The sequence below is a fragment of the Callospermophilus lateralis genome, unplaced genomic scaffold (assembly GCF_048772815.1).
Source record: "Callospermophilus lateralis isolate mCalLat2 unplaced genomic scaffold, mCalLat2.hap1 Scaffold_668, whole genome shotgun sequence".
In the NCBI taxonomy this organism is placed as follows: domain Eukaryota; kingdom Metazoa; phylum Chordata; class Mammalia; order Rodentia; family Sciuridae; genus Callospermophilus; species Callospermophilus lateralis.
In genome coordinates this window covers 777,961-801,032 of record NW_027514930.1, presented here as the reverse complement: position 1 = coordinate 801,032, position 23,072 = coordinate 777,961, and the positions used below count along the sequence as shown (strand labels likewise).

Sequence of the window (23,072 nt, the reverse complement as noted above, 5' to 3'; positions counted from 1 at the left end):
ACTTTCTGTACAACAAGAGAAATAAAATTGTGTGCTAATAGAGCAGAACAAATTAACAAATTAATTGATTTTTAAGAATTCAGGAAAGAGACTTGCCTTCTCTAGATCTATATATAAACATATATGTGCATATATATGTATATATTCTATATATAACATGCACATATTTAATGTATATAATTTATGAACAATATTTTTTTATATTTCTATCATGTTTTTAAAGAAATGACAACAGAAGCATTACAATTCTTATTTCATGTATAGAACACAATTTTTCATCTCTGGTATATATATAAAGTATGGTGATACAAATTTGTGTCTTTGTACATGTACTTTTGATTATGGTCTCTATCACATTCCACCATTCTTGCCCCTTTTCCTTTCCTTCCACCCCTATTTTTTATTGAGAATCCATCTATTTCTCTCATGCTCCCCCTCCCTACCCCATAATGAATCAGCCTCATTATTTTTTTTTTGTAATTGGCTAACATCACTTAGCATTATCTTCTCCAATGCTATCCAGTTACCTGCAAATGCCAGATATGATTATATACCTAGAAGACTCAAAAAACTCCACCAGAAAACTTCTAGAACTAGTAAATTAATTTAGCAAAGTAGCAGGATAAAACATCAGCACCCATAAATCAAAGGCATTTCTGTATATCAGTGAAAAATCTTCTGAGAAAGAAATGAAGATAGATAACAACCCCATTTATAATAACTTCAAAAAAATAAGATACTTGGGAAGCAACTTAATAAAAAAGGTAATAGATCTAAACAAGAAACACTACAGAACCCTAAAGAAAAAATTTAAAAAGACCTTAGAAGATGGAAAGATCAACCATGATCATGAGTAGGCAGAAGTAATATTTTCAAAATGACAATGCTACCAAAGCACTATACAGATTTACCGCAACCTGATCAAAATATTAATGGCATTCCTCACAGAAATAGAAAAAGCAAACATGAAATTTATCTGGAAAAATAAGAGACCAAGAATAGATAAAGTAATCCTCAGCAGAAAGAGTAAAACAGGTGGTATCACTATACCAGACCTTCAGTGATACTACAGAGCAATGGTAACAAAAACAGCATTGCATTTGCAAAAAAACAAGCAAACAAACAAACAAACAAACAAACAAAAAAAAAACCAGACTGCAGACAAATGGTATAGAATAGAGGTCACAGAGACCAGCCCTCCCAAAATAATTATTATATATTAGACAAAGGTGTCAAAACATGCACTGGAGAAAAGATAGCCTCTTCAACAAACCACTATCTCTCACCATGCACAAAACTCAACTCCAAATGTATCAAGAACCTAGGAATTAAACCCAAGACTCTGTGTCTAATAGAATAAAACACAAGCTCTAATCTTCATCATGTGGAATTAGGCCCCAATTTCTTTAATAAGACACCTATAGCATAAGAATTAAAACAAATAATCAATAAATGGGATAGAATCAAACTAAAAAGTTTATTCTCAGCAACAGAAACAATCTGTGAGGTGAAGACAGAGCCTACCTTTTAGGAGGAATATTTTACCCCTCACATATCAGATAGAGCACTAATCTCTAGGGTACAAAAAGAACTCAAAAAACTAAGTAAATAATAATAATAGTGATGATGATGATGATAATAATAGTAATAATAATAATATTAATAACCCAATCAAGAAATGGGCCAAGGATTTGAACACAGAGTTTTTAGAAGAGAATATACAGTCAATCAACATTTTGTAATATATCTGATTGATTATGATCCTCACTTTTCAGGAACAGTTCTGAAAAGGTTCAGTTTCTAAGGAAGGGAAACATGAGCAAGAATTATTCTCAATTCCCCTTTATTAATTATCAAATACAATTATCTATGTCATTTTCTAAACATAGCTGGACATGGGAAATATAGGTTTGGAACAGAGAACATTTTTATTAGAAAAACAGTGTAAAAGAAAGAAAAAAACATAATTATATGTACCACATTGAACCACAAGAGAAATGGAACCTGGAATTCAGAAAAGAAAGATTCAAACTTTTATACTTGGGAATGTGGATGACATGGATGCCTAAAGTGAAAAGATTGTTACAAACTTTTGAAAGAAATTCATGTGAGTGGCAGATAACGGTTAACCAAATAGAATGTGCACAGTGTATTCCAGGGGCTTTGTCAGCTGTGCACTATAGAACATACAGGTATTCATAGCCTCCATGAAGAGCATTATTCATCTGTGCCCTCTGAAATTATTCCCATAGTATAGATAAAAACACATGGGTATCTGGATACTAAGTGGCAATTCAGCAGCCCACAGAAAACTACCCAGAGACAGAACTGTATGAAATTTCTTCAAAGACCATCAGTGTATTTTTAGCTCCTAACACAGGGATGTCAGTCTGGAAAAATATTATTTTCTCTCCATTTTGAAGAGAGTGCATTGACAGTACATTTCAGGGGCAACATATATACATTTTTTTCTTTAATGTTAAGAAACTCTTCAGAAACAGAGCTCCCAAGACAGATTTCTTAGAAGGGTAAATGCCTGGAGATTACAAAATAAAAAAATAAAAAATAAATAAAAAAACAAACATCAGTGGCCCTGAGTGACTCAGTATGGAAATAAATCTAAAAGGCTTATTAGAACCTGAAAAGCCAAAAAGTAACTCTGTCTAAAAATAAATATGTTCATTAGTTGCTATCTCCACAACATGTCATTAAGTAAATAACAAATTATGTATGAATACTTCTAGGATTGGCCTAATTTTATTCCATATGATTTTATATTAAATCCCCAAATCTAGATGATAGAATTTATGATTAACAGAAAAAAAATATTACAGTAAAAAAAATTTAAGGAGTGGATGTTTAGTAAGTATGTCATTTAACAATTTTATTACCATATGATTTTAAAGAAATTTATTCATTTTCCTGCAGCCATAGTGTGGAGAAATATCTTATTTCATTTTCCTGTTATAATTAACAAAGATAAGCCCTAGAATCCACTTTAAATAACCTACCCTTACAATCATACAAGAAATCTATAATAAATGATGAGTAAAGAAAAAAGTCAATTTTAGAAATTTAAACCTTTTTCTTTTTTTGAAATCAATATCTAACTGCATTTTTGGATCCTTTTCTCATTTTTTAAGCCAAAAAATATATAAAAGACAGAAGTTTGAACTTCAAATTTATACATGAGATATGTTTATTAACTATAAAAATTCAAAATCTTTAGAAATTTTAGAAATACAAAATAGAAACCCATCATGGAAAAAATTAGGTAATATTGATGAACATTTAAAACAAATTAATAATCATTAACTCAAAAGGAGTTTAAATTAGTATCTATTTGTGGAAACTATTTTGCTATTGAATATACATGATACTCCCCATCACAGAGACTTACTGAAATTAGAGCATATGTGTTCATGATAGCATGTAAGTATGCAATGGTACTTACCCAAACACTTGAAGCCCAAGGGCATAGCTCAATACAATATAGATCTTGGAAGAGATAAATAATAATCTGTAGGAAAAATGGTCACAGTATGGCAATATGTAAATCAATGGATGTGTAACTGATGTGATTCTGCAATCTGTTTACGGGGTAAAATGGGAGTTTATATCCCACTTGAATCAAAGTGTGAAATATGATATATCAAGAACTATGTAATGTTTTGAACAACCAACATTAAAAATTAAAAAAAGAAGAAGAAAAATTGTCACTGGGGCCAGTCACATTTCATAATATATCCAGTTTAAAAAAGGGCATAAAACACTATGTATAAATTTTACATAGGTGCCTTATGCAAGTGGTATTTCACATGTGTACATTTTTAGAAACAAAATATGTAGAACTTATGAGAAAATAGAAGTCACAAAAAGCACGTAAAAGACTGAATTATACATCCCATGTAAATAATATAACTCATCATTACAAAGGTGATCATTTTCCCCCAAATTAACTGACAATATATCTCACCAAAACTGCTATATACAAATAGAAATATATCACAGTGAAGTCTACTTTTATGTGCATTCTATAAAGCAATAATTAAAAAAAAACTATAAGTAAATATATGATAGAAGAAAGCATGAGAATAGGGAAAGGGGAATTACTGGATACTGAAGGGGAGCAAATTATATTTCATGTTTTATGATAATGTCAAAATAAACCCGACAATTAAATACAACGATAATGCAATAATAAGAAAATCATCAAGCTTTACTTTAAATGAAGTAAGAAATCAAAGCATAAATTTTTAAAATTCATCTACAAAGGTATATGTAACTTTAGCCAAAAATCTTTTCAATTATAAGAGCAAAAAAAGAACTTATCATAGCCTACTATTCATATATATTGTGAAAATATAATATTACAATAATAAAGAATCACAATATAAATAAGATCCCCATATGAATATATATATATATATATATATATATATATATATATATATATATATATACTACATATATATGTACTACATATATATATATATATATGTATATATATATATATATATATACATATATATATATATATATATAAACAGTATGCTTTACTGCAATAGCACATTCTACATAAATCAAACCTTAACAAAAATAATCTCAGCTACTTAGCTAGGGCCCTACTCAAAATAAATTTAAACCTGTTAGGGTGTTTATTGGTGAAGAGTCCTTGCTTCCCCAATGCTGAAGTATAACACTAGATAAGTTCTCCAAAGCAGGTTTCGAGCAGAAAGTAGAAGGTTTATTAAAGGACAGTAGAAAAGACTTCTCCCAAGAAGACAAAGGGGACCAAAGTGGTAGAAACCATGAAAGAGATTTTTTTAAAAAACTTTGAAAAAAAATTTAAGGTCTTATTACCTTTTTTAGAGCTAAGGTCTTCCTTCAGCTATCCTGCATTCCTGTCATATTGATGTCCTTTGTTCTGTTATCTTGCAGTGTTGGAATGTAGGTGGGAAGACCCAAAGTATGGAGGACAGGTGGGCTGAAGGAGTAATCTGGGCAGGAAGGGCTTTTGGATTAGCATCTCCATGTTTGTTGTGAGCTGCTTCATTAAAATTTCCTTGGGGTGGGCTTAGGGCCTTAGGGACATTTTCAATTCCCCTTATCCTGGACTCCATCCTCAATATGGAGTTTTGATTGATTTTACTGGAAATTAGACCCAATTTACCTAACTACATAAACTACCTATTCATAAATCTGGCTCCACTACCAAGGATATGGCTAAGTAGTAAAGTATCTTTGAATTCACCTAATTTCAAAAAAAATAATAATAATATATAATAAAAATATAATAATAATAATAATAATAATATAATAATAATATAATATATAATAATTATTAATTATAATAATAATATTAATAAAACTGATGAGGCATGAGTGGAGTGATTTACTCTTCACTTAAATGGTGTAGTCTATTTCAGTGTGAACTGCAGCCTTTTAGAAGGAAAAAAAAATAGGAGAGAGGAGCAAAAGGAAAAGGGAAAGAAGCAGATCAGCAGACCAAAATTAAACAAAAAACCTTGGATGTTCTATTTTTTTTAATAAATTGTTTTTGAATCCTAGACAGAGTATTAAGGACATTAGATATTATGACCTTCAAATTATCTCCAAAGGAGGGAGGGATAAAGCAGGTGAGAGAGAGAAAGAGATAAAATCATAAAGTGGGTAAATGAGAGAAGATATTCAATGCTGAAGTTATGTTCAATTACATTTTGATCATAATTTACATTAAATATTATCTCTAACAGCAAAAATTCATCTGAAACTGACAATATTTCATACTTTCTAGAATTTGTAAGTGGACCTATTTAAAATAATATCATCCTACAGACATTTAAACAGTTTCTGAGACATTATATTCAGTCTTCCATTTTTAATAATCAGCAAAGGCTCTGTCAAAATAAATTATTATTAAGACATTTGCTTTTTAACAAAACATTAAAAATAGAAGATTTAATATAATCAAATACAATATGTACATAGTGAAAAATATACGACATACCACCCATTCAGTTGTATTGCATGTTATTTGACAGCATTAAACATAATAATCTAGTTGTGATATTGTGACTTATGTCTGCATCTTGTGAAGATTAAATTTATTAGTTATTGGTCAAAATAAATTCCAGGAGTAGAAAAAGGAGTATGGCAAATCCATTGAACAGAGGTTTCCATGTGTTTGACATTCTGCCATTCTCAGTTCTCAGTGGTTCTTGGCTGCCCAATTCCTTATGTTCTATCATCCAAGTGTTAAACCACTGCACCAATTAGAGATTCTTCCCAGAGAGGTGTGCTCAGAACTAACTGCTGAGTATAGAGTCTTGAACATTAAAAAAACTAAACAGATACATGAGGTGGGAGGGAAAGGGAGAAGAAAAGGAAATTGCATGGTAATGGAGGCAGACCCTCATTGTTATACAAAATTACATATAAGAGGTTGTGAGGGGAATGGGAAAATTAATAAGGAGAGAAATGAATTATAGTAAATGGGGTAGGGAGAGAAGATAGGAGGGGAGGGGAGGGCAGATAGTAGAGGATAGGAAAGGTAGCAGAATACAACAATCACTAATGGGGCATTATGTAAAAATGTGGATGTGTAACCTATGTGATTCTGCAATCTGTATTTGGGGTAAAATTGGGAGTTCATAACCATCTTGAATCTAATGTATGAAATATGATATGTCAAGAGCTTTATAATGTTTTGAACAACCAATAAAAAAAACTCTTATATACTTTCTTGTTTTGCATTCTAGCCCCTTGCCTTCACCCATGAATGTATTGTTCATCAGCCCTTTCTTTAATCAGTTACTATGGAATATTTTATCTCTGTGAGACATACATATAAATGATTTTAAAAAATAAGGAAAAATTGATTTAATTCAAGGACAATTTTGTGTTTATCCTTTCACTTGACTTTAGAGATAATAAAAATGAACTATGCAAGTCACTTCAGTGCAGAGTTCTAATATATCCATATTTGGAATGGTGCATTTTTAAACTTCATACTTCTTCATTCATTCATGACTTACAAATGAAATAGCTCTCATAGTTGGTAGGTTTGCACTTTTAGTACAATCACATTAAGCTGACTTTCTTTTTCTTCTACTACTTCTTTTTTTTAACAGCCATTCTTTGCAAAACCTATGCACTTAATTTGAAAATATCTGTTGGTCTTTGAACTTGACAAGAATAGTACATTTCCCATTATCATTTCTCATTGTGATTGATATCCATCTGCTTGTAGAAAACTGCTAACTCGGAATGTGCTATGCCCTTCAAATATTTTGGAAGAAGGCCAAGCCAGAGAAAAGCCTTTCAAAACTTTTATAGTTAATTGATAGATGGCTTACTCTCAGAATGGATTTCCCTTCAGCTAGTAATTTGCCTTCTAGCAACTGCTGCTCCAGATGAGAAGCAAATGAAAATTTGCCAAACCACAGATACCTAGCATTACATGTCTGATTTGTGATATTTTCTACATATTTTCCTCCAAAAATAACCTGTCTTCCACCTTTTTAAGTTTTCACATTCTCATCCTTTTATAACTTAAAGAACAAAGGATTTTGAATGAGTAATAGAATATGTATTTATCTTTTGTTTCTATTTTTGACATTTCATGTATGAGCTAATAATCATACATGAAAGAGCAAAGAGATTTCATAAGGGCTTTTTACCTCAAAGGTCTTATAACAATTATTTTAAAAATTCTTATGTTGGCCTTGCTTATATTTTGGTTTTCATACAGATTTCTTAGTAAGTCTTATAATTTTATAGTATAAAAACTGTGGAAGGTAATCAGAATGAAGGAAAGGAAAGGGATATCATAAAAATAGAGAAGAGACCCAGAAGACTAGAGCAAGGGAATATGGAGAGAGGAGAGAGGAGAGAGGTAAAGAAGATAGGTTTGAAGGAATGGAGCAGACCAAATTGTGAGCAGACCAAGTTCTGCATGTATAAATATATCACAATGAATTCCATTATTATGTAAAACTATAATATACCAATAGAAAAGTGAAAACTAAACCAAATAGAATTCAAGCAATGTGACTTGATTTGCAAAATGTAGTCTGAAGTGTATATGTACTTTTTCACTACTTGGTAATATGTATGTAGTCTCAAATCTATATTTACAGTCTCTAATTGTTGATTTATGATAAAACACTTTTTTTGTACAATCAGGTTCCACTTTGAGTCAATATTTAAATTATTTTATAGCACAATTATTTCAAAATTCAGTTGTGGTCATAATTAAATATTTGGTGGAATTTTCCTACATTAGAAAACATATTTTCAATGCAGCTGGATTGACTGTAAGATTGTAGACCAGGCTAAATTTTTTCTCAGGCCTCCTTTTTCCTACTTCTTCATTTCTGTTTATCCACTAGAGGAAGGAAAAAGAAGATGTTAAATAGTGTAAGTGCAGAATTACTTCACAAGGTGTGATCCAAACTCTGGGTAGGATGCCTTAGCTAACTCTATGTAGGCCAAACATTACCCATTGACTCATACTATAGCTCCTTTGGAACTTGCCATTATTACAGAAAATTATACTTGAAGACTTAGAAAAGAAACAACAACAACAACAAAAACTGCTCATCACTGTTAATACTTTCTTTTAGGTGTCAGCGGGTGTAACAGATGTATCAGAGAACAGTAATGGATTAAAATTTAGATTAAATATCAAGAATCAAATGTATATCTATATATTCATATCATCTGGAAGGAAAATCTGGACTAAACATGTTTTGCCTCTTCACATAGGAGAAAGTAGAGGATCCTCTGAGACAATGTTACACATCAACTTATAATTTTATATCTGCATATTAATCACTTACTTAAACTCTTCAGATATAAATACACATCTCAGGTTTTGACCCATAGTAATAAGTGTAGCTGCAAGAACTAAAAGCATCTCTGTGTATCATATCCTAAATGAAATAATATCATACTTCTATAAGCAACATGAAGCGCCATCTACCTTAATTTTCACTGAGCACTATCAATCTCCATATCACTGCCAATGGGGGTCCTGTTTGCTCAACATATTCAGTCCTTAAACTATTATAAACAATAAAAAAAGTTGTAGAAATTTAGATAGAAAATATTAAGTGGTTTTGAATTTGAAGTAAATATTTGATAATATCTGTAATAATTTTTGTGAATAGAAAAAAGAACAATGTAAGTTTGGAAAAAATCTATATAGCTTTGATTAGGTTCATATAAATATATCAGTATAAATGTATATAACTGTATTATAATCTTTATGATAAATGCACAGTATTTTTCAAACTTCTGCTATCCATTTTTCTATTTGTGATTACTGAAGTCATCAAATTTTAATGAAAATAAATGTAATTTTCCAGAAGTATAAAGGGTAAGTTATGTTTTCTGAATATTATTTCTGAGGTTAACATTTTATGAAACTCAGTAAATATAAACAATTCATGAGTGAGCAAATTTGAAAATGCTAAACACCTCACACATAGGTTTTATAACTGGTGGTGAAATAAGTTACTTGACAGTACTATCCAAAAGCAGCTAAAATATTTGATGGAATTTTTATACTCTGATTATCTGGGGTGAGTTAATGCTTATTAAAAAGGATTAATATGCTTTCATATTTGCCAAATAAGCATATCAGGAAAGAGAATGAGAATTGGCTGCAAGAATTTGGAGTAGGAAAATGTGAACTACTAGAGATAGGCACTCCGAAAGCTACATTACCTCAAAATGCCAATTTACCACATAGTTACATTTTCCTCCCAGTTCTGGCAGACATGTAGTATTAATCCTGTCAGATAGTAGTAGACTTACTTTGTATATGATATAGCTTTGAAAAATCCCACTGGTATGTGGGAGAAATTTCTGGAAACATTATTAGTATTCAGTTCATTTTTGGTCAAAACTTCTATATGTTATGCCTTGTAAGCTTTTAATTTGAGATTCCACACAGACTTCTGATTAAGAGCTTGTAATAATTAAGTTACTCCAAATTTATTTCTGATTAGTACAAAGTTACTGCACTGTGATTTCAAAATTATAAAAAAATTAACAAGGAAAAGATTATTCACCAACGATCTATCACCCCCTCACCCCACTTTCTTTCACCTTCAAGTTAAACTTTTCTTATAAATGAGGACTACCTCAAAATAGCTTGTAGTATGCAATGGCATTTTTTTTATGTTACACATGCCCGTACACACACACACACACACACACACACACACACACACTTGCATGTTTATATACACACAAACATTCATCAAAATGCTATATATTATTTCCATTTTAGAAGTTTTAGTTGTTCATTCTAATTTGTAATCTCCTTTGATGGCCTTATAGACTAAGTTACTCTTGTTCTACTTTTCAAAATGAACTTAATCTAAATATTTTGAAGCAAAACATTAAAAAAAGAAGTGTGAAAAGATGTCCCCTTTCTTCCCTCACTTTAAAAACACAGCTAACCAGTGTCAGTAAGAGAAAATATGTGTTTGTGTTCTCTTCCTCCTCCTACTCTACTTTCCTTCTTCCTCTTTTCCTCGTCCACCTCCTTCTTCTGTGACAGAAAAATGCAAAATGAAAGATTCCTGTGTATACTAAATTTTATGGAGCCCATTTTAAGTTATTCAGGCATTCACATAATGTTCTGTGAAGTTTTTCCTATGTTAGCGGGCATGCAGAGATAGAGATGAATGACATTATAGAATATTTGACAAACTATTAGCAGTCTAGAATCCTTTGAGAAACACGTGTTAATGACAACTAGGACACAAATAAAATGGATATGTCCTGAATACTGAATGTGAAATGCTTTGAAATTAATTATTTTGCTTCCAAATTTAGCTCTCAACTGGCAGATATGGACCATCCCATGTGGTCTATATTCTAGCACATCTGCAAATTAACCTTAATAAATGATATATTTTGATAGTATTTTGAGTGTTATGTCATACTACTTTAAACTTCACATTTGATGAAAATATGCCATTGGTTATCTCATAGAGTTAAGTACAACGCAATTTTTTGAGACTCTGCTTCAGCTTCTTTTCTTTGCTTTGCTATACTTTATTCCTATGGCAGTATCAGAAATTTTGGATGATGAAATAAAAGTCATCTAAATTAGGGAGAACTATGTGGCATCTCACATATCTCTTAAACAGCACATTTTTGAGATGCAGCCCATCAGAACCTGCTTATTTGCATATTTGCAATGATGTTCACAGCATTATCTTAACTCCCTTTTGGCAGAGTAAAACAATCACTTGATATTCCATTAAAGTGCCACATAACTGGAAAGTCACATCAGATGGAAAGCTAATTAGCTGTACCACTTTCACATTGTGAAAATGCATTTTTACATGTGTGTGTCCTAATCAGGCCTTTATTGAATACCTCTAGTGCTCAATTTTTTTGCATTAATTGTTTCAGATTAATTCTTTTGTGTTCTAAGCAATTAATAAGAGGCACAATGTGATACAGTTGCACTGCTGATTCATGACTCCCAGCCCTGAAGTCACTCTGTAGTGATCAGTATTTTTTCATCATCTCTGCGGAGCTATCTACTGCCAATTCTGGGCAGATGTTAAGGTTTTGTCAGGATTGATTTACAATGCATTTGAGGTGTTACCTGAAAAAATGATAAGGTTGTATATTTCAGATCCCAGTTTGAAGGCCCTTATTTATTTTACTGTCTTGAAATCCTGATGGACCCTTGGAATTATGTTCATATTTCCTGGTAGTGTCATGAAAAGTAATGTTACTAGATGACCTTTCATATGGGCCTAGGAAACAGTGCTTGGAAACTTACAAAATTTAAAGAGTTATCATATTTAATAGCTCAAACTTGAAAAGCAGAAGAATTTTGGAGAACCATTCAAATAAAAAAGTATTCAAACAATTTGTCTATCTTGAGTGGAAATATGCTTGTTTACTTGAAATATGAATTCTTTCATTAAAATTTTAGTAAATTTCACTTTTAGTCACCAAGCAACAACTTTTAATAGACATAATTATTCTGTTCCAAAGATAAGATGTATTGTTTTCACAACTGTGAAAAATGGTATTTTTCTTTCATTCCCAGGGATTGATTTAACTGACCCTTGCTGTTTGTTTTGTTTTGATTTGATTTTAGAATTCCAAGTTTATTGCAATTTTGTAATCTGTAAGTTTCTTAACAAATACCTTGTCCATAATTTTCTAGTTAAATAATTTAGTGGCAAAACTTGATACAAACTAGTGTGAAGCTATTTTAGACTTTATAATCATTCATATTCAGTTTTCATTGGACAAATATTACATAAATTTGAGTGCAATTTGCTACTTCAAACATTATAGTATGAAAAGTATATTACCTTTCTCGGGTATGAATCATTTTGAAGTCTAAATACATTTGGCTGAAACAGTTTGGGATAAGGTGATGGCCCACAACTGATATTTACATTCTTTGGCTGTTCCTGGAAGTCCACTTGCTCAATGTTAGCTTTGTGGAGTGGAAGACATTGAGTGGAGGGAGTGGCTTCATTGACCTTGGTTCTATTAGATACTAGTGGACATTGTTAATAAGTCACACAGTTTTGTAGAAAATTTTAACTTGTGATCATTACATATAATTGGAGTCTATTTAGTATAAATTGGTTAAAATTTTATTTTCATGAATATGCTATTCTCTATTAGTTACAGTTTACATCTACTGTAATTATACCTATTCAATTCATAATAACTATTAGCATATTTAAAAGGATCTGTGATTATAAGCAATGTGTAATAACAGTTACCTGTTTTTCTTATCTTGTTGGAAAGACATTACCTGTTAAAACCCTACTGTTTCAATTTCTAGTATATATTTTGCTTTATGCCTTCTAATTAAGACAGTTATATGTTATTATTAGCAGTTTTATTTGATAACTCTTCATTAATGCTGTGTCACTCATCCAGGATTACTAGGTCCACCACTTATAATAGTGTTTGATGTTTAAATCCAAATTGTCACTTTTATTTATCCATACTTTTGACTTGAAGAAACTTGAAATATTCTATTAAAGTTGGAGCAAGTGATAACTTTGCCCTGAGCCAAACCACTGCTTTTTACTATCTGCACAATTATGTTAATTATATTTTGTTAAAATTTCCATAGGCTTAGTTCTAAACTGAGGTCCAATATGAGTTGTTATTAATTGTAATTAATATTGACAACTTGTGTGTGTACATCCCTTTCTGTTTTTTTGTGTTTTTTTTTTTACAGTTACATTTCAAAGAGGAGATGGAGGAATAATGAGCAATGGAAGGTATGCTAAGGAGATTCTTTATTAGTATTTTTAATCAGGACTAGAAAAACTCTGTAGTAAGAAGCTATTATTGTGATAAATGATCACTTATAAGTCTGAGAATTCTAGGAGGAGTTAAATGGCTTACTACTAGGTTTAATGATCTATCTGTTGTGCACTTTAGAGGAATCAAGTCCAGATGTTTCATATCTCCCAGATGCCCCTGAAGAAATTAGTGGTAAATATCACAAGGAATGTGTTCATTTGTTAGCAGGATGTTTACTGCATTAATTAGACATTAGCAAATGAAGTTGCTGTTGTTTAAGACTCCTTATTGGCTCACACTAAATTGCTGTGAGTGAACAATTACATATAATCGATCACAAAGTAAATGATTCATGGATGATGAATAGGCTGTAGATTGATAGGACTGGATTCCACAACTTTGGATACTCAATTGAAATTGATAAAAGCTGATAACAAACCCATATATCCTCATCTATTTTCCCTTTGCCAATATGGAGATTGTAATTAGGCTCTGGTAATAACTTCCAATCTCCCATTTAATCAATATTTTAGCAAAAAGAAATTAAGTCTAATGAGAACTAGTGGATGTAGCAAGGAAGCAGTTGAATCTTCTTATTGCAGTTCCCATAGAAACACATGTTTCTCTTAGGTATTATACCAGAAGGGGTCTATCAACAACAACAACAAAAAGGTACAATGATTATAGATGTTCTATTTCTTTGTAAATATGTTAATAACTTGGAAAGGAATCAAAATCCCATTTTAACATTAAAGAACGGAATTCTTTATTAAATATGATGTGAAGGAAATTTTCCTTGTAGACTATACTCACATGCTGGAGCAGATCACAGGTGTCTTTTATTGCCTTCAGAAAAACACTTAATAGCCCCCTGATATTTTTCCATTTAAAGAAATTGGAAATGTGCTATTGATGGAACAGTATAAGTACTGTTCATTAATTTCTTTCAAGTTCTTTGCCTCTAAATCAAACATGAAGGCTCACAATAAGGGTGACAGGCTAGAGAGGACAGATTCATGTTGGGACTGCAGTTACTGGGAGCAAAATAACCCAAAGTCCTGGAAATGGCTAATACCAAGAAGCCATTCTGAAAGATTGTTCCCTTGAGGTGTCAATTTATCATCAAACCTCGTGTGGGGTTACTACTATGGCCAATTCCCACCAGTTTCAGGGCAGAAGTCTGATTTCTTGTGGAGTTTGACAGGATCCCAGGCAAAGAGACTTCTTCCACTGACAGGGTTGATCTATATATAGCCTTAATGAATTGCCAAAGTTCTTTAATTTTGAGAGCCTACACATTTTAATTCTAAATTCAATTAAAATCTTTTTAAATTCCTTAATCCTTTCTAGTGCATGAGACAGGCATCAAAATCTTTCATTGAGCTCCATAGTCTGATTTCCTTTTCATTTCTGTTGTAGCCGCCCAGGCCTTCTAAATGCGGGTGATCCCAGCTATCCATGGCTTGATGATTCATGGCCAGCCACAACCTTGCCAGTGAACAACAGCAATAGTGGACCAAATGAAATTGGAAATTTTGGGCGTGGAGGTAAGTTGTATTTTTCGAAATAATGTTGTTTTTAATTTTGTTTTTGATTCTGTTTTCATTTTCCAGATATTTTTAAGAGATGGAGAGTATTTCTTCCATAGTTAAAAGAATAAAGCACATATATTAATATTGCTGTATGTTTCCAAAATATTTTATTATAAAATTAGTGTGTCTATAATACCTTAAAAAATAAAGTAAAGAAGGTCATTATTAATGTGGAAGTATCCATAATACATTTTGTTTTTAGGAATATCAGTACAAGGTAACTAAAATCAGGGAATATACTGTTAATTAGGGTTTATGCTTTTGGAACAAATACTTCATTTTTCAAAATCTTATTCAACATGTATTTATTGAGTACCTCCTGTGTACCTGGCACTATGGCAGTCAGAAAGAATATAATATTGGTATAAATAGTGATCATCCTTTACCCCATTTTATTTCATGTGAGGAAGACAGTTAACTAGATGGGGTGGCATGTTCAGAGAGAACTTTCTATTCTACAATCATTAATTGCTATTCCAAAGCAAAGATAAAACAGTGCAAAGTGGCTGACACGATAAAACCTCCAAAATTTCACGCTAAACTCCCCTCCATAGGTTTTTCTAAAGAGACAGAGTTGTATCTAATATAAATAATGACTGCTTCCTCCCAAATGCACTTTTTCTTCTGGTCAATTGGATAGGTTAGTTTAGATAAAGATGAGAGGAGTAGAGAATTCCCTGATTGGCTCAGCAATTATACATAAGTTTTCTCCTGGTACAATACTATGCAGACAGTAAATGGACTTGAACTGCCTTATCAGTACCCTGATAAAAAAGGCTGAAATAAAGGCTGCTAGAAATAAAAGACTAGAAATAAGAGAGACATTGGGCTGGGGTTGTGGTTCAATGGTAGAGCTTTTGCCTAGCACATGTGAGGCCCTGGGTTCAAACCTAAAAATAACAAAATAATAAAGTTATTATTGTTGTCCATCTACAATGAAAAAAATTAAAAGACAAAATGACAGACATTCAACCTTTTTAAGAAATTAATAGGAGACTGTGGATGTAGCTTATTGGTAGAGGACTTCTCCAGCATGACCAGGGGCCTAAGTTGATTACCCAGCACTCAAAGGGGGGGTAGGTGAGGGGATAAGAAGGAAGGGAAAGACGGAACTTCCTAACGGTTGAGTTCAACGATGTTAGAAAGCACAAAGGGACAAGAAAGAAAAGATGTTCTAAGTCACATTAAGAGTTTAAACTTTGTCCAGAGGGTAATCAGAAATTATTGGTGAATTTTTAAGAGGAGAATGCTGAGATGTAAACACTTTTAAATCATTCAGGCTTCTTCTGGGTGGAGAATGGAAAAAGTAGAAAACTGGAGTGAGGAATTCGGAGATTCTTGTAAAGCAAAGCAAATTTAGATAGACACACTAGAAGATTTCCACACTTGGAGAATTAATTCGGAAGACCCAGGGCTGTGCTAAACTGTTCCAGTTCTACTAAAAGCTGCAGTGGATTTCACATGTATGACTATATAAGCATATACACTTAAAAAGAAGGGCTGGGCCTGTGGCTCTGTGGTAGAGTGCTCACCTAGTATGGGTGAGACATAGGGTTCCATCCGCAGCACTACATAAAAATCAATAAATAAAAATAAAGGCATTGTGTCCACCTACAACTAAAAAAATTTTTTTAAAAAATTGGAGTAATTATGGATCCTTGCATTTTCTCTTCAAGATGGATTAACAATGTATTTGCATATAAAGTAATACCTCAAATTATAAAGTTACTAAGTATTTCATAAGCCTGATTTCTATGAATATCATTTCAATTAACTCCTTTTCCTTCTTGAAAATAAAATATAAAGATAACCATGCCTACCTCGTAGGTGTGTAATAAGAATTAAATGGATGACAATATATAGTTTTCACACAGAGCTTAACTGCATAATCAACTCCCAAAGGTATCAGATTAAATGAGAAAATACAAAGAAAGCTGTAAGTTTCTTTGACTTCCTGCTTTCTCTCTGTATGCCTTTACTGTCGCCTGGGAAGTTTGTGTGTCTGAGTATTCCCAACCAAGGAAACAGATCATCTTTCCCCTAAAATGCAGACTGATTTTTGCCTAAAGGAATTCTGTTCCCAAAGTTTTTATCAGTCAATAATAACTTCCTATTTTACACTTTGTATTAGAACATCACAAGGTTCTATCTTTGTATCAAGAGATACATGCCTCAGATGGAGAAAACATTTTCTTTTTCTGTTGGCTAGCAAGCTAAATTAACATCTAAAATATCTTAGTCCAATTTAACTGAAGGTAGAATGCAGGGTTTTTCTTCCATTTGTACCTTATTTTTATGGCATGAATATCAAGGCCAAGACAAAGTTTTTCCAGTTTCTACCCACTCTCTTTTCAATTTGATAGTCATTTAAACACTTGTGCCAGAAATACTGTAGGACATTTTTGTATATTTAAATTTATGTCTTTTGCATAATTATGAAATACATAAACATATTTACATGTTTAAAGTCAAGAGACTAGAGTTAAGCAAGATAATTTGAGAAGTGGATATAGAATGCACGTCTGGTAGATTTTTAATGCCTCTGCTATTTTATTTATACTGCTGTGTAGTCTGAAGTTGGGTTCATATGTATGATTTTATAACCACATTCACTTAGAAAAATAAGCATGGATACTGACATTTTCCCTTTACAAATAGAATATCAATATATGAATGTAATGAAAATCATATTTTGAAAAATGAAAAAATTAATTATCTCATAATTTTGCATTTTACCAATGCAAACTATGAGAAATGCATTTAAACATTCCATCAGCAAGTGCTTACTCTCATAACAGTAGGTGAGGAATTATGGTAATGAAAGCATAAATCCAATAGGCTCCTGTTCTCAAGTAACTTATGATGCCATGAGGAAGGCAGTCCTTCATACAAATAATTACATTGGGCAAAAATAAAATAAATCCATGAATACAAATAAAGCCAAGGTACTCAAAAGCTGCACCACTAATCCAAACTGGAGTCAAGGTTTCTCGAATTCATAGGTTTCCAAAACAAATGTTAACAAGTGCCAGTCAGACAGCATTAAGGTTGGCGGGGACAGCAAGAAATATTAAATGAAAAGTCCTTCCTAATGATGGCCGCACTTATTCAGAGCCAGCTTGTTGAATGGAGGGCTAGTCCAGAGTTCCAGAGTATTTCGTGTTATAAGATTCTCCTCCACATACAGATATTCATGTGTGATCCTCCAATGTTTCAGTGTTGGATATAATTTAATTTAGTTTTTGAAAATGTGGGAGTGATCAAATAATATTTGAAGACAATACATGCAGCCCAAAAATCAATATAGAAGCACTTAGGCTGGAAGGCTGACTATAATTTCATCTAGCAGAGACAGAGAGATACTCTATTTCCAGAGCCATAACTTTAGTGTTTAATTGTTAGTAATATTATGTAGAATTATATTCTTGGACAATATTGTTCCATTTTTTAATTGTTTGAGCACAGAACCCTTTCAATAACATGTAACTGAAGGGACTCTGGAGAACCTTAAGTTCAAGATATGAGAAACTGAGGTCCACATAGGAGAAACATTTCTATTCAATTAATATTCAAATATTCAGCAGTGAGAGATAGGTGGAGAGAGCCCAAAAACTTATGCAAAAAAAAAAGATCTGGTGGGGATTTTTTGCCAATTTTTGATATAGTCTTAAATATTCAAGGTTCTGAGAATTAAAAAAAATGATACTAATACTTGAGAATGAACAATGCTTCTTAAAATCAGATTCTATAATTATTAATCACAAATAAATAATGACAGAAAAACAATTTTGATATTCTGAAATCCAGAAACAATTTCTTGCTTATGCAACCTAGCATAATTTAAAATGTGAATATGTGTAACAGTCTCACTGAGATGCCTTTAAAATCTTTACTTCAATAAACATCCACATATTTGTAAAACAGGTTGGTATTCCAGACTTTCAAAACTTCAGAAAGAGTGAAATTGCACACTGTACACAATATATTATAAATTTCTTGTCACTGTTGTTAATGAAGATTTTTTTTTAGTATTTATAAAATTCCAAAGAAAAGCTAATACTTCTGTAAGCACTTTTATTTCAAGTACTATGGGCATTATCAAATCTAAAAGTTTTAAAGACAGTTGAAATGTCTTATAATGAAGAGATCAAGTGGTTTCATGACCTCAAGTCCTATGAAGTGATATTTTCAGAACATACATTATTCAGGACTGCACTATAATTAGATTTATCTTAACTGTACATGATTAATACTAGAGTTAGTGATTTCTCTTTTAGATTCACGTAGTGTCTTTCTTCTGAAAAGGGAAAAGAGCTCAGGAGCGAGGTGGCAGATCTGAATTATAAAGCATCCTGTAAAGATAATTCAGCATACCAAAATGATAAATGGACCGATTGATATTCAGTGTTGTTCCTGAAGTTTAATTTTACTCTTGCTGTATTACAACGTGAAACTGTAATTCTCCACTTCTAAGTGTTGATAGCATAAATTAAACTCACTGATCACTAATGTTGCTTTTTCTATAGTTAAATCCTGCTATATTATGGAAATGACTTATTCATGAAAATTTTCCTTTGTTATGCAAGAAAAAAAGAACACATTTTTTACCATCAGTTCTCCATTTCTGCAGTTATAAAATCAGATCACATAAATGTCAAGTAAAAACTTCAGAAAAATGGATTTCAAAATCAGGGTCGTATAATTTTGGAAATTTTTACAACTATTTAGCAGCCATATTCCATATCTTTGGGGATGAAGTGGAAAGAGCTGTTTTCAGGCACAATTTGTAGATTCCCTCTGTTCATTGCTGCTGTATCTTGCTACCACTTTCCTTGATTCTAAAACATAGTGAACAACTGAAAGCATGTTTCAGTAGTGAAATATCCCAAATTTTTCATTCCTGGTTAGAGGAAATGGGGGAAGGGATGTGTTAAGCAGTGAGACGTGAAGGACGAGCAGTAGGCCTGCCTGTCACTGAGGTTGATAGCTTGGCGATGGTTGTATATCATCTACCCTTCATTGGTTCATGAAGCCCATCTCAGCTGAAATGCAAACGTGTGGCATGACACATTTATTTTTCATCTTCAATTCTCATAGTTTTGGGCTTCCTGTGTGTCATTAAATTGTTTCATTTCCCTATGTTCATCACGGATTTGCTGCCACCAGTTCCAGGCCAAGGGGATAAAACAGCAAAGATGCTCTCATATGGAGCCATTTATAGCAGCATTGACTTCACTACCAAAACCACTTACAACAGTTCCAGCCAAATAACACAGGCTACCCCATATGCCACGACACAGATCTTGCATTCCAATAGCATCCATGAATTGGCTGTCGATCTGCCTGATCCACAGTGGAAAAGCTCAATTCAGCAAAAAACAGATCTGATGGGATTTGGTTATTCTCTGCCTGAACAGAACAAAGGTAACAATGGTGAGTCACATTCTTCTGTCCTGAGAAGTTAACTTCATGTCATTTGTGCATGAGATAGAAATTAGTATTTGTTGTTCAATTCAGTGATGCATTACCAGGTTCACTACCTAAACTAAAAAAAACATACTGGCATGTATTCAGTACCTTGAACAATTCCTACCACCACCGCCACTGCCTCCACCGCCGCTACCACACACCAACACCAATCGGGTTAATCCTTTCAGCTGTTTTTCAATATAGTGATCAGCAATCCATCTGTACTTCCATTAGGACAGGCTAGAGGAGTCATTCCTCCACTCTCCCATGACATCCGCTTCTGAGTTGCTAACTGCATGTTCTGCATGGGCTTGTGCTGTGAACTAATCACATGATGGCACTATGACCTCTGACTTTAACCCTTAGCCTTACTTTACATCCCTGACTACCGATTGGCTGAGGGATTGTCTAATAGAATGCCACACAACCAGTCACAGGATTTCAGCACCACCAGCTCTCACAACAGCTCAGAAAGGAGTGGCAGTCTCTCAGGTTGGTCTCATCACAGTAAGGAGAAATATTTGTTTGTCACCAGCATATGACCTGTGTTCCCTAACAACTGATGATGAAATATTGAATCGCAAGCCACTGTCAGGCATTTATCTTTCAAATGACAATAACATTTGATCCTGGTGAAATTATGCCTTGGTGGGGGTGGGCAATAAAAATCATTGTCATCACTTACGTACTAACTGCACAATAATGTATTGAAAGAAAAATAGTGCCATTTTACTAATTACTATTCCTTAAAGAGAAGATGAGTTCATTCCATCTTGAACCAAATATATGAGTCCAAAGAACTTTATAATAAAAAGATCATGCATGAAAGTTAACTCCAGGTCATTGATATCAAAAGATAAATTCAACTGAAATGAAAATAATCTCAGAGATGATTTCATATCAGGATGCCAATGATATAACTTCCTATTTTAGGACAACCTCTCAAATATTATGTAATAGTTATCAATGCAATGATTACTATGCTAAATATGAATGTTAATATGTGAAATTATTAATTTTTACTTCAAAAAATACAATATTTGATAACAATAACTATTTTATGCTGTCACTTTTAATATATATTTGAGAAATATCAGCTAAACCAACAAGTGTAAGGAAAAACGCATTTTATTGGATAGAAATATATTCCTATCCTAATGAGTTATCCTCCCTTTGTATGTGAGGATATTGTATTAACGACATTGTAAATTCCACCTATTTACATCACATGCCTTTTTCTGCCTACTTCTGACTGGTTCCTGACTCCACTTACTTAATATGCTTAATTATATGCTAATTGTTTTTATGGAGTTTCTGTTTGGTTTTTTAAAATTACATATTAATAATAAAGGATTATAGTGTACTATGATACTGTGCAGTCTCCAAGGCATCAAGACTATGAAGAGTTAACTTTTTCTTATCATTAGTGTTACATTTACTAAATTACTTTTCCTCAGGAGATGGAACCTTCTCAGAATGAAAATGTTAATGCTCTCTCTTCCCTCCAAAATGAGTCATTTGCTCTTCTTGCCTATTGGTAGGATTAGGTACATTATAGAATTCAGAAAATTTTAAACATCTGTTATGAATTTAAACTGGCTTAATAATATAAGGGAATGTTTTGAATGACCTTCTATGTCATTTATGCGGGCATTTATTTATAATTAGTCCCACAATTTTTCTGAATAATTAAAAAGTAATTTTGTTGGATATTCCTTTTTATTTCATTAAATATATGTAAAGATCAAGCAATATATGAAAAGAAATCTCCATATTGCAAGCCATGGACTCCATAAGACCTGTAAATCTTTCATTAAATGTTCTGTATTGATTGATTTTCACCAAATTTAAAAGTTATCTTTTGAGTAATTGAAAGCAGAACAGGATTCACAATGGTGCTTGCTGCTGTTTGAATCCATTAATCTCTTGAGTGACATTTACATATATCCAGGAATTATATTAACTACTTCATCTACATTTGAATACAGGATTACTTGAATTGGTGATAGAAAGCATTTTTTAGTAGGTAAGAGTGAGGTGATTATTCCTTTTACAGTTTAGTCTAATTGAGTTTAATGTTACACTTTTGTTTAATTCTTTTTATTTATAGCTATGTTTCCTAGGGGCCAAATCTAAGAATTAACTGCCCCGTGGCTAGCTAATCATATATTATGGGATTTTTTAAATCTGTGCACATTGGTGTAACCAATTTAAAATAATCACAGTGACAAAGAAAATTGGGCATTTCTGAATTATTTGAGTGAACTTCTTACCCTCTTTGAAACACTTTTATAATGCATTCAATATGTAAGTTCTGAGTACTTCTTGTTAAATATCCAACCAGTAAAAACTATACAATAAAACTCAGATGTTTTAAAATAGTATTTTAAATCATAGTTGTATGTGTATATAATATAAAATATTGGTAACAATAGCTAAATCTTTTAATATTTTTTTAAAAATAGACCATATGTTTAATTTTAAAATGAATTGCTTTTATGATTTATTTTTTTTTACAGAGAAGTCATTTTTTAAGCTTTAACTATCCAACTATTTACATTTTTATTTTAAGAGAAAAGGGTCAAATATGTTTACAAGGCATCAATATCTGCTTCGTTAAAACATAATTTAGGTACTCTGGCCTTCAGATGATACAGGGTTCAAGGTGAAGCAGCAGACTGTGGCTTGCTTCTC

The 23,072-nt window shown here is 32.2% G+C and overlaps 1 protein-coding gene across 1 annotated transcript in view; it reads left to right on the top strand.

The window, feature by feature from the left end:
• Positions 1 to 23,072, top strand: part of LOC143389898 (roundabout homolog 2-like) — a 102,012-nt gene that overhangs the window by 23,974 nt on the left and 54,966 nt on the right. Inside the window, 5 exon segments of the mRNA XM_077108419.1 lie at positions 5,572 to 5,639; positions 13,250 to 13,292; positions 14,737 to 14,862; positions 20,059 to 20,342; positions 20,745 to 20,870. Of these exon segments, the coding sequence (XP_076964534.1) occupies positions 5,572 to 5,639; positions 13,250 to 13,292; positions 14,737 to 14,862; positions 20,059 to 20,342; positions 20,745 to 20,870 (647 nt within the window).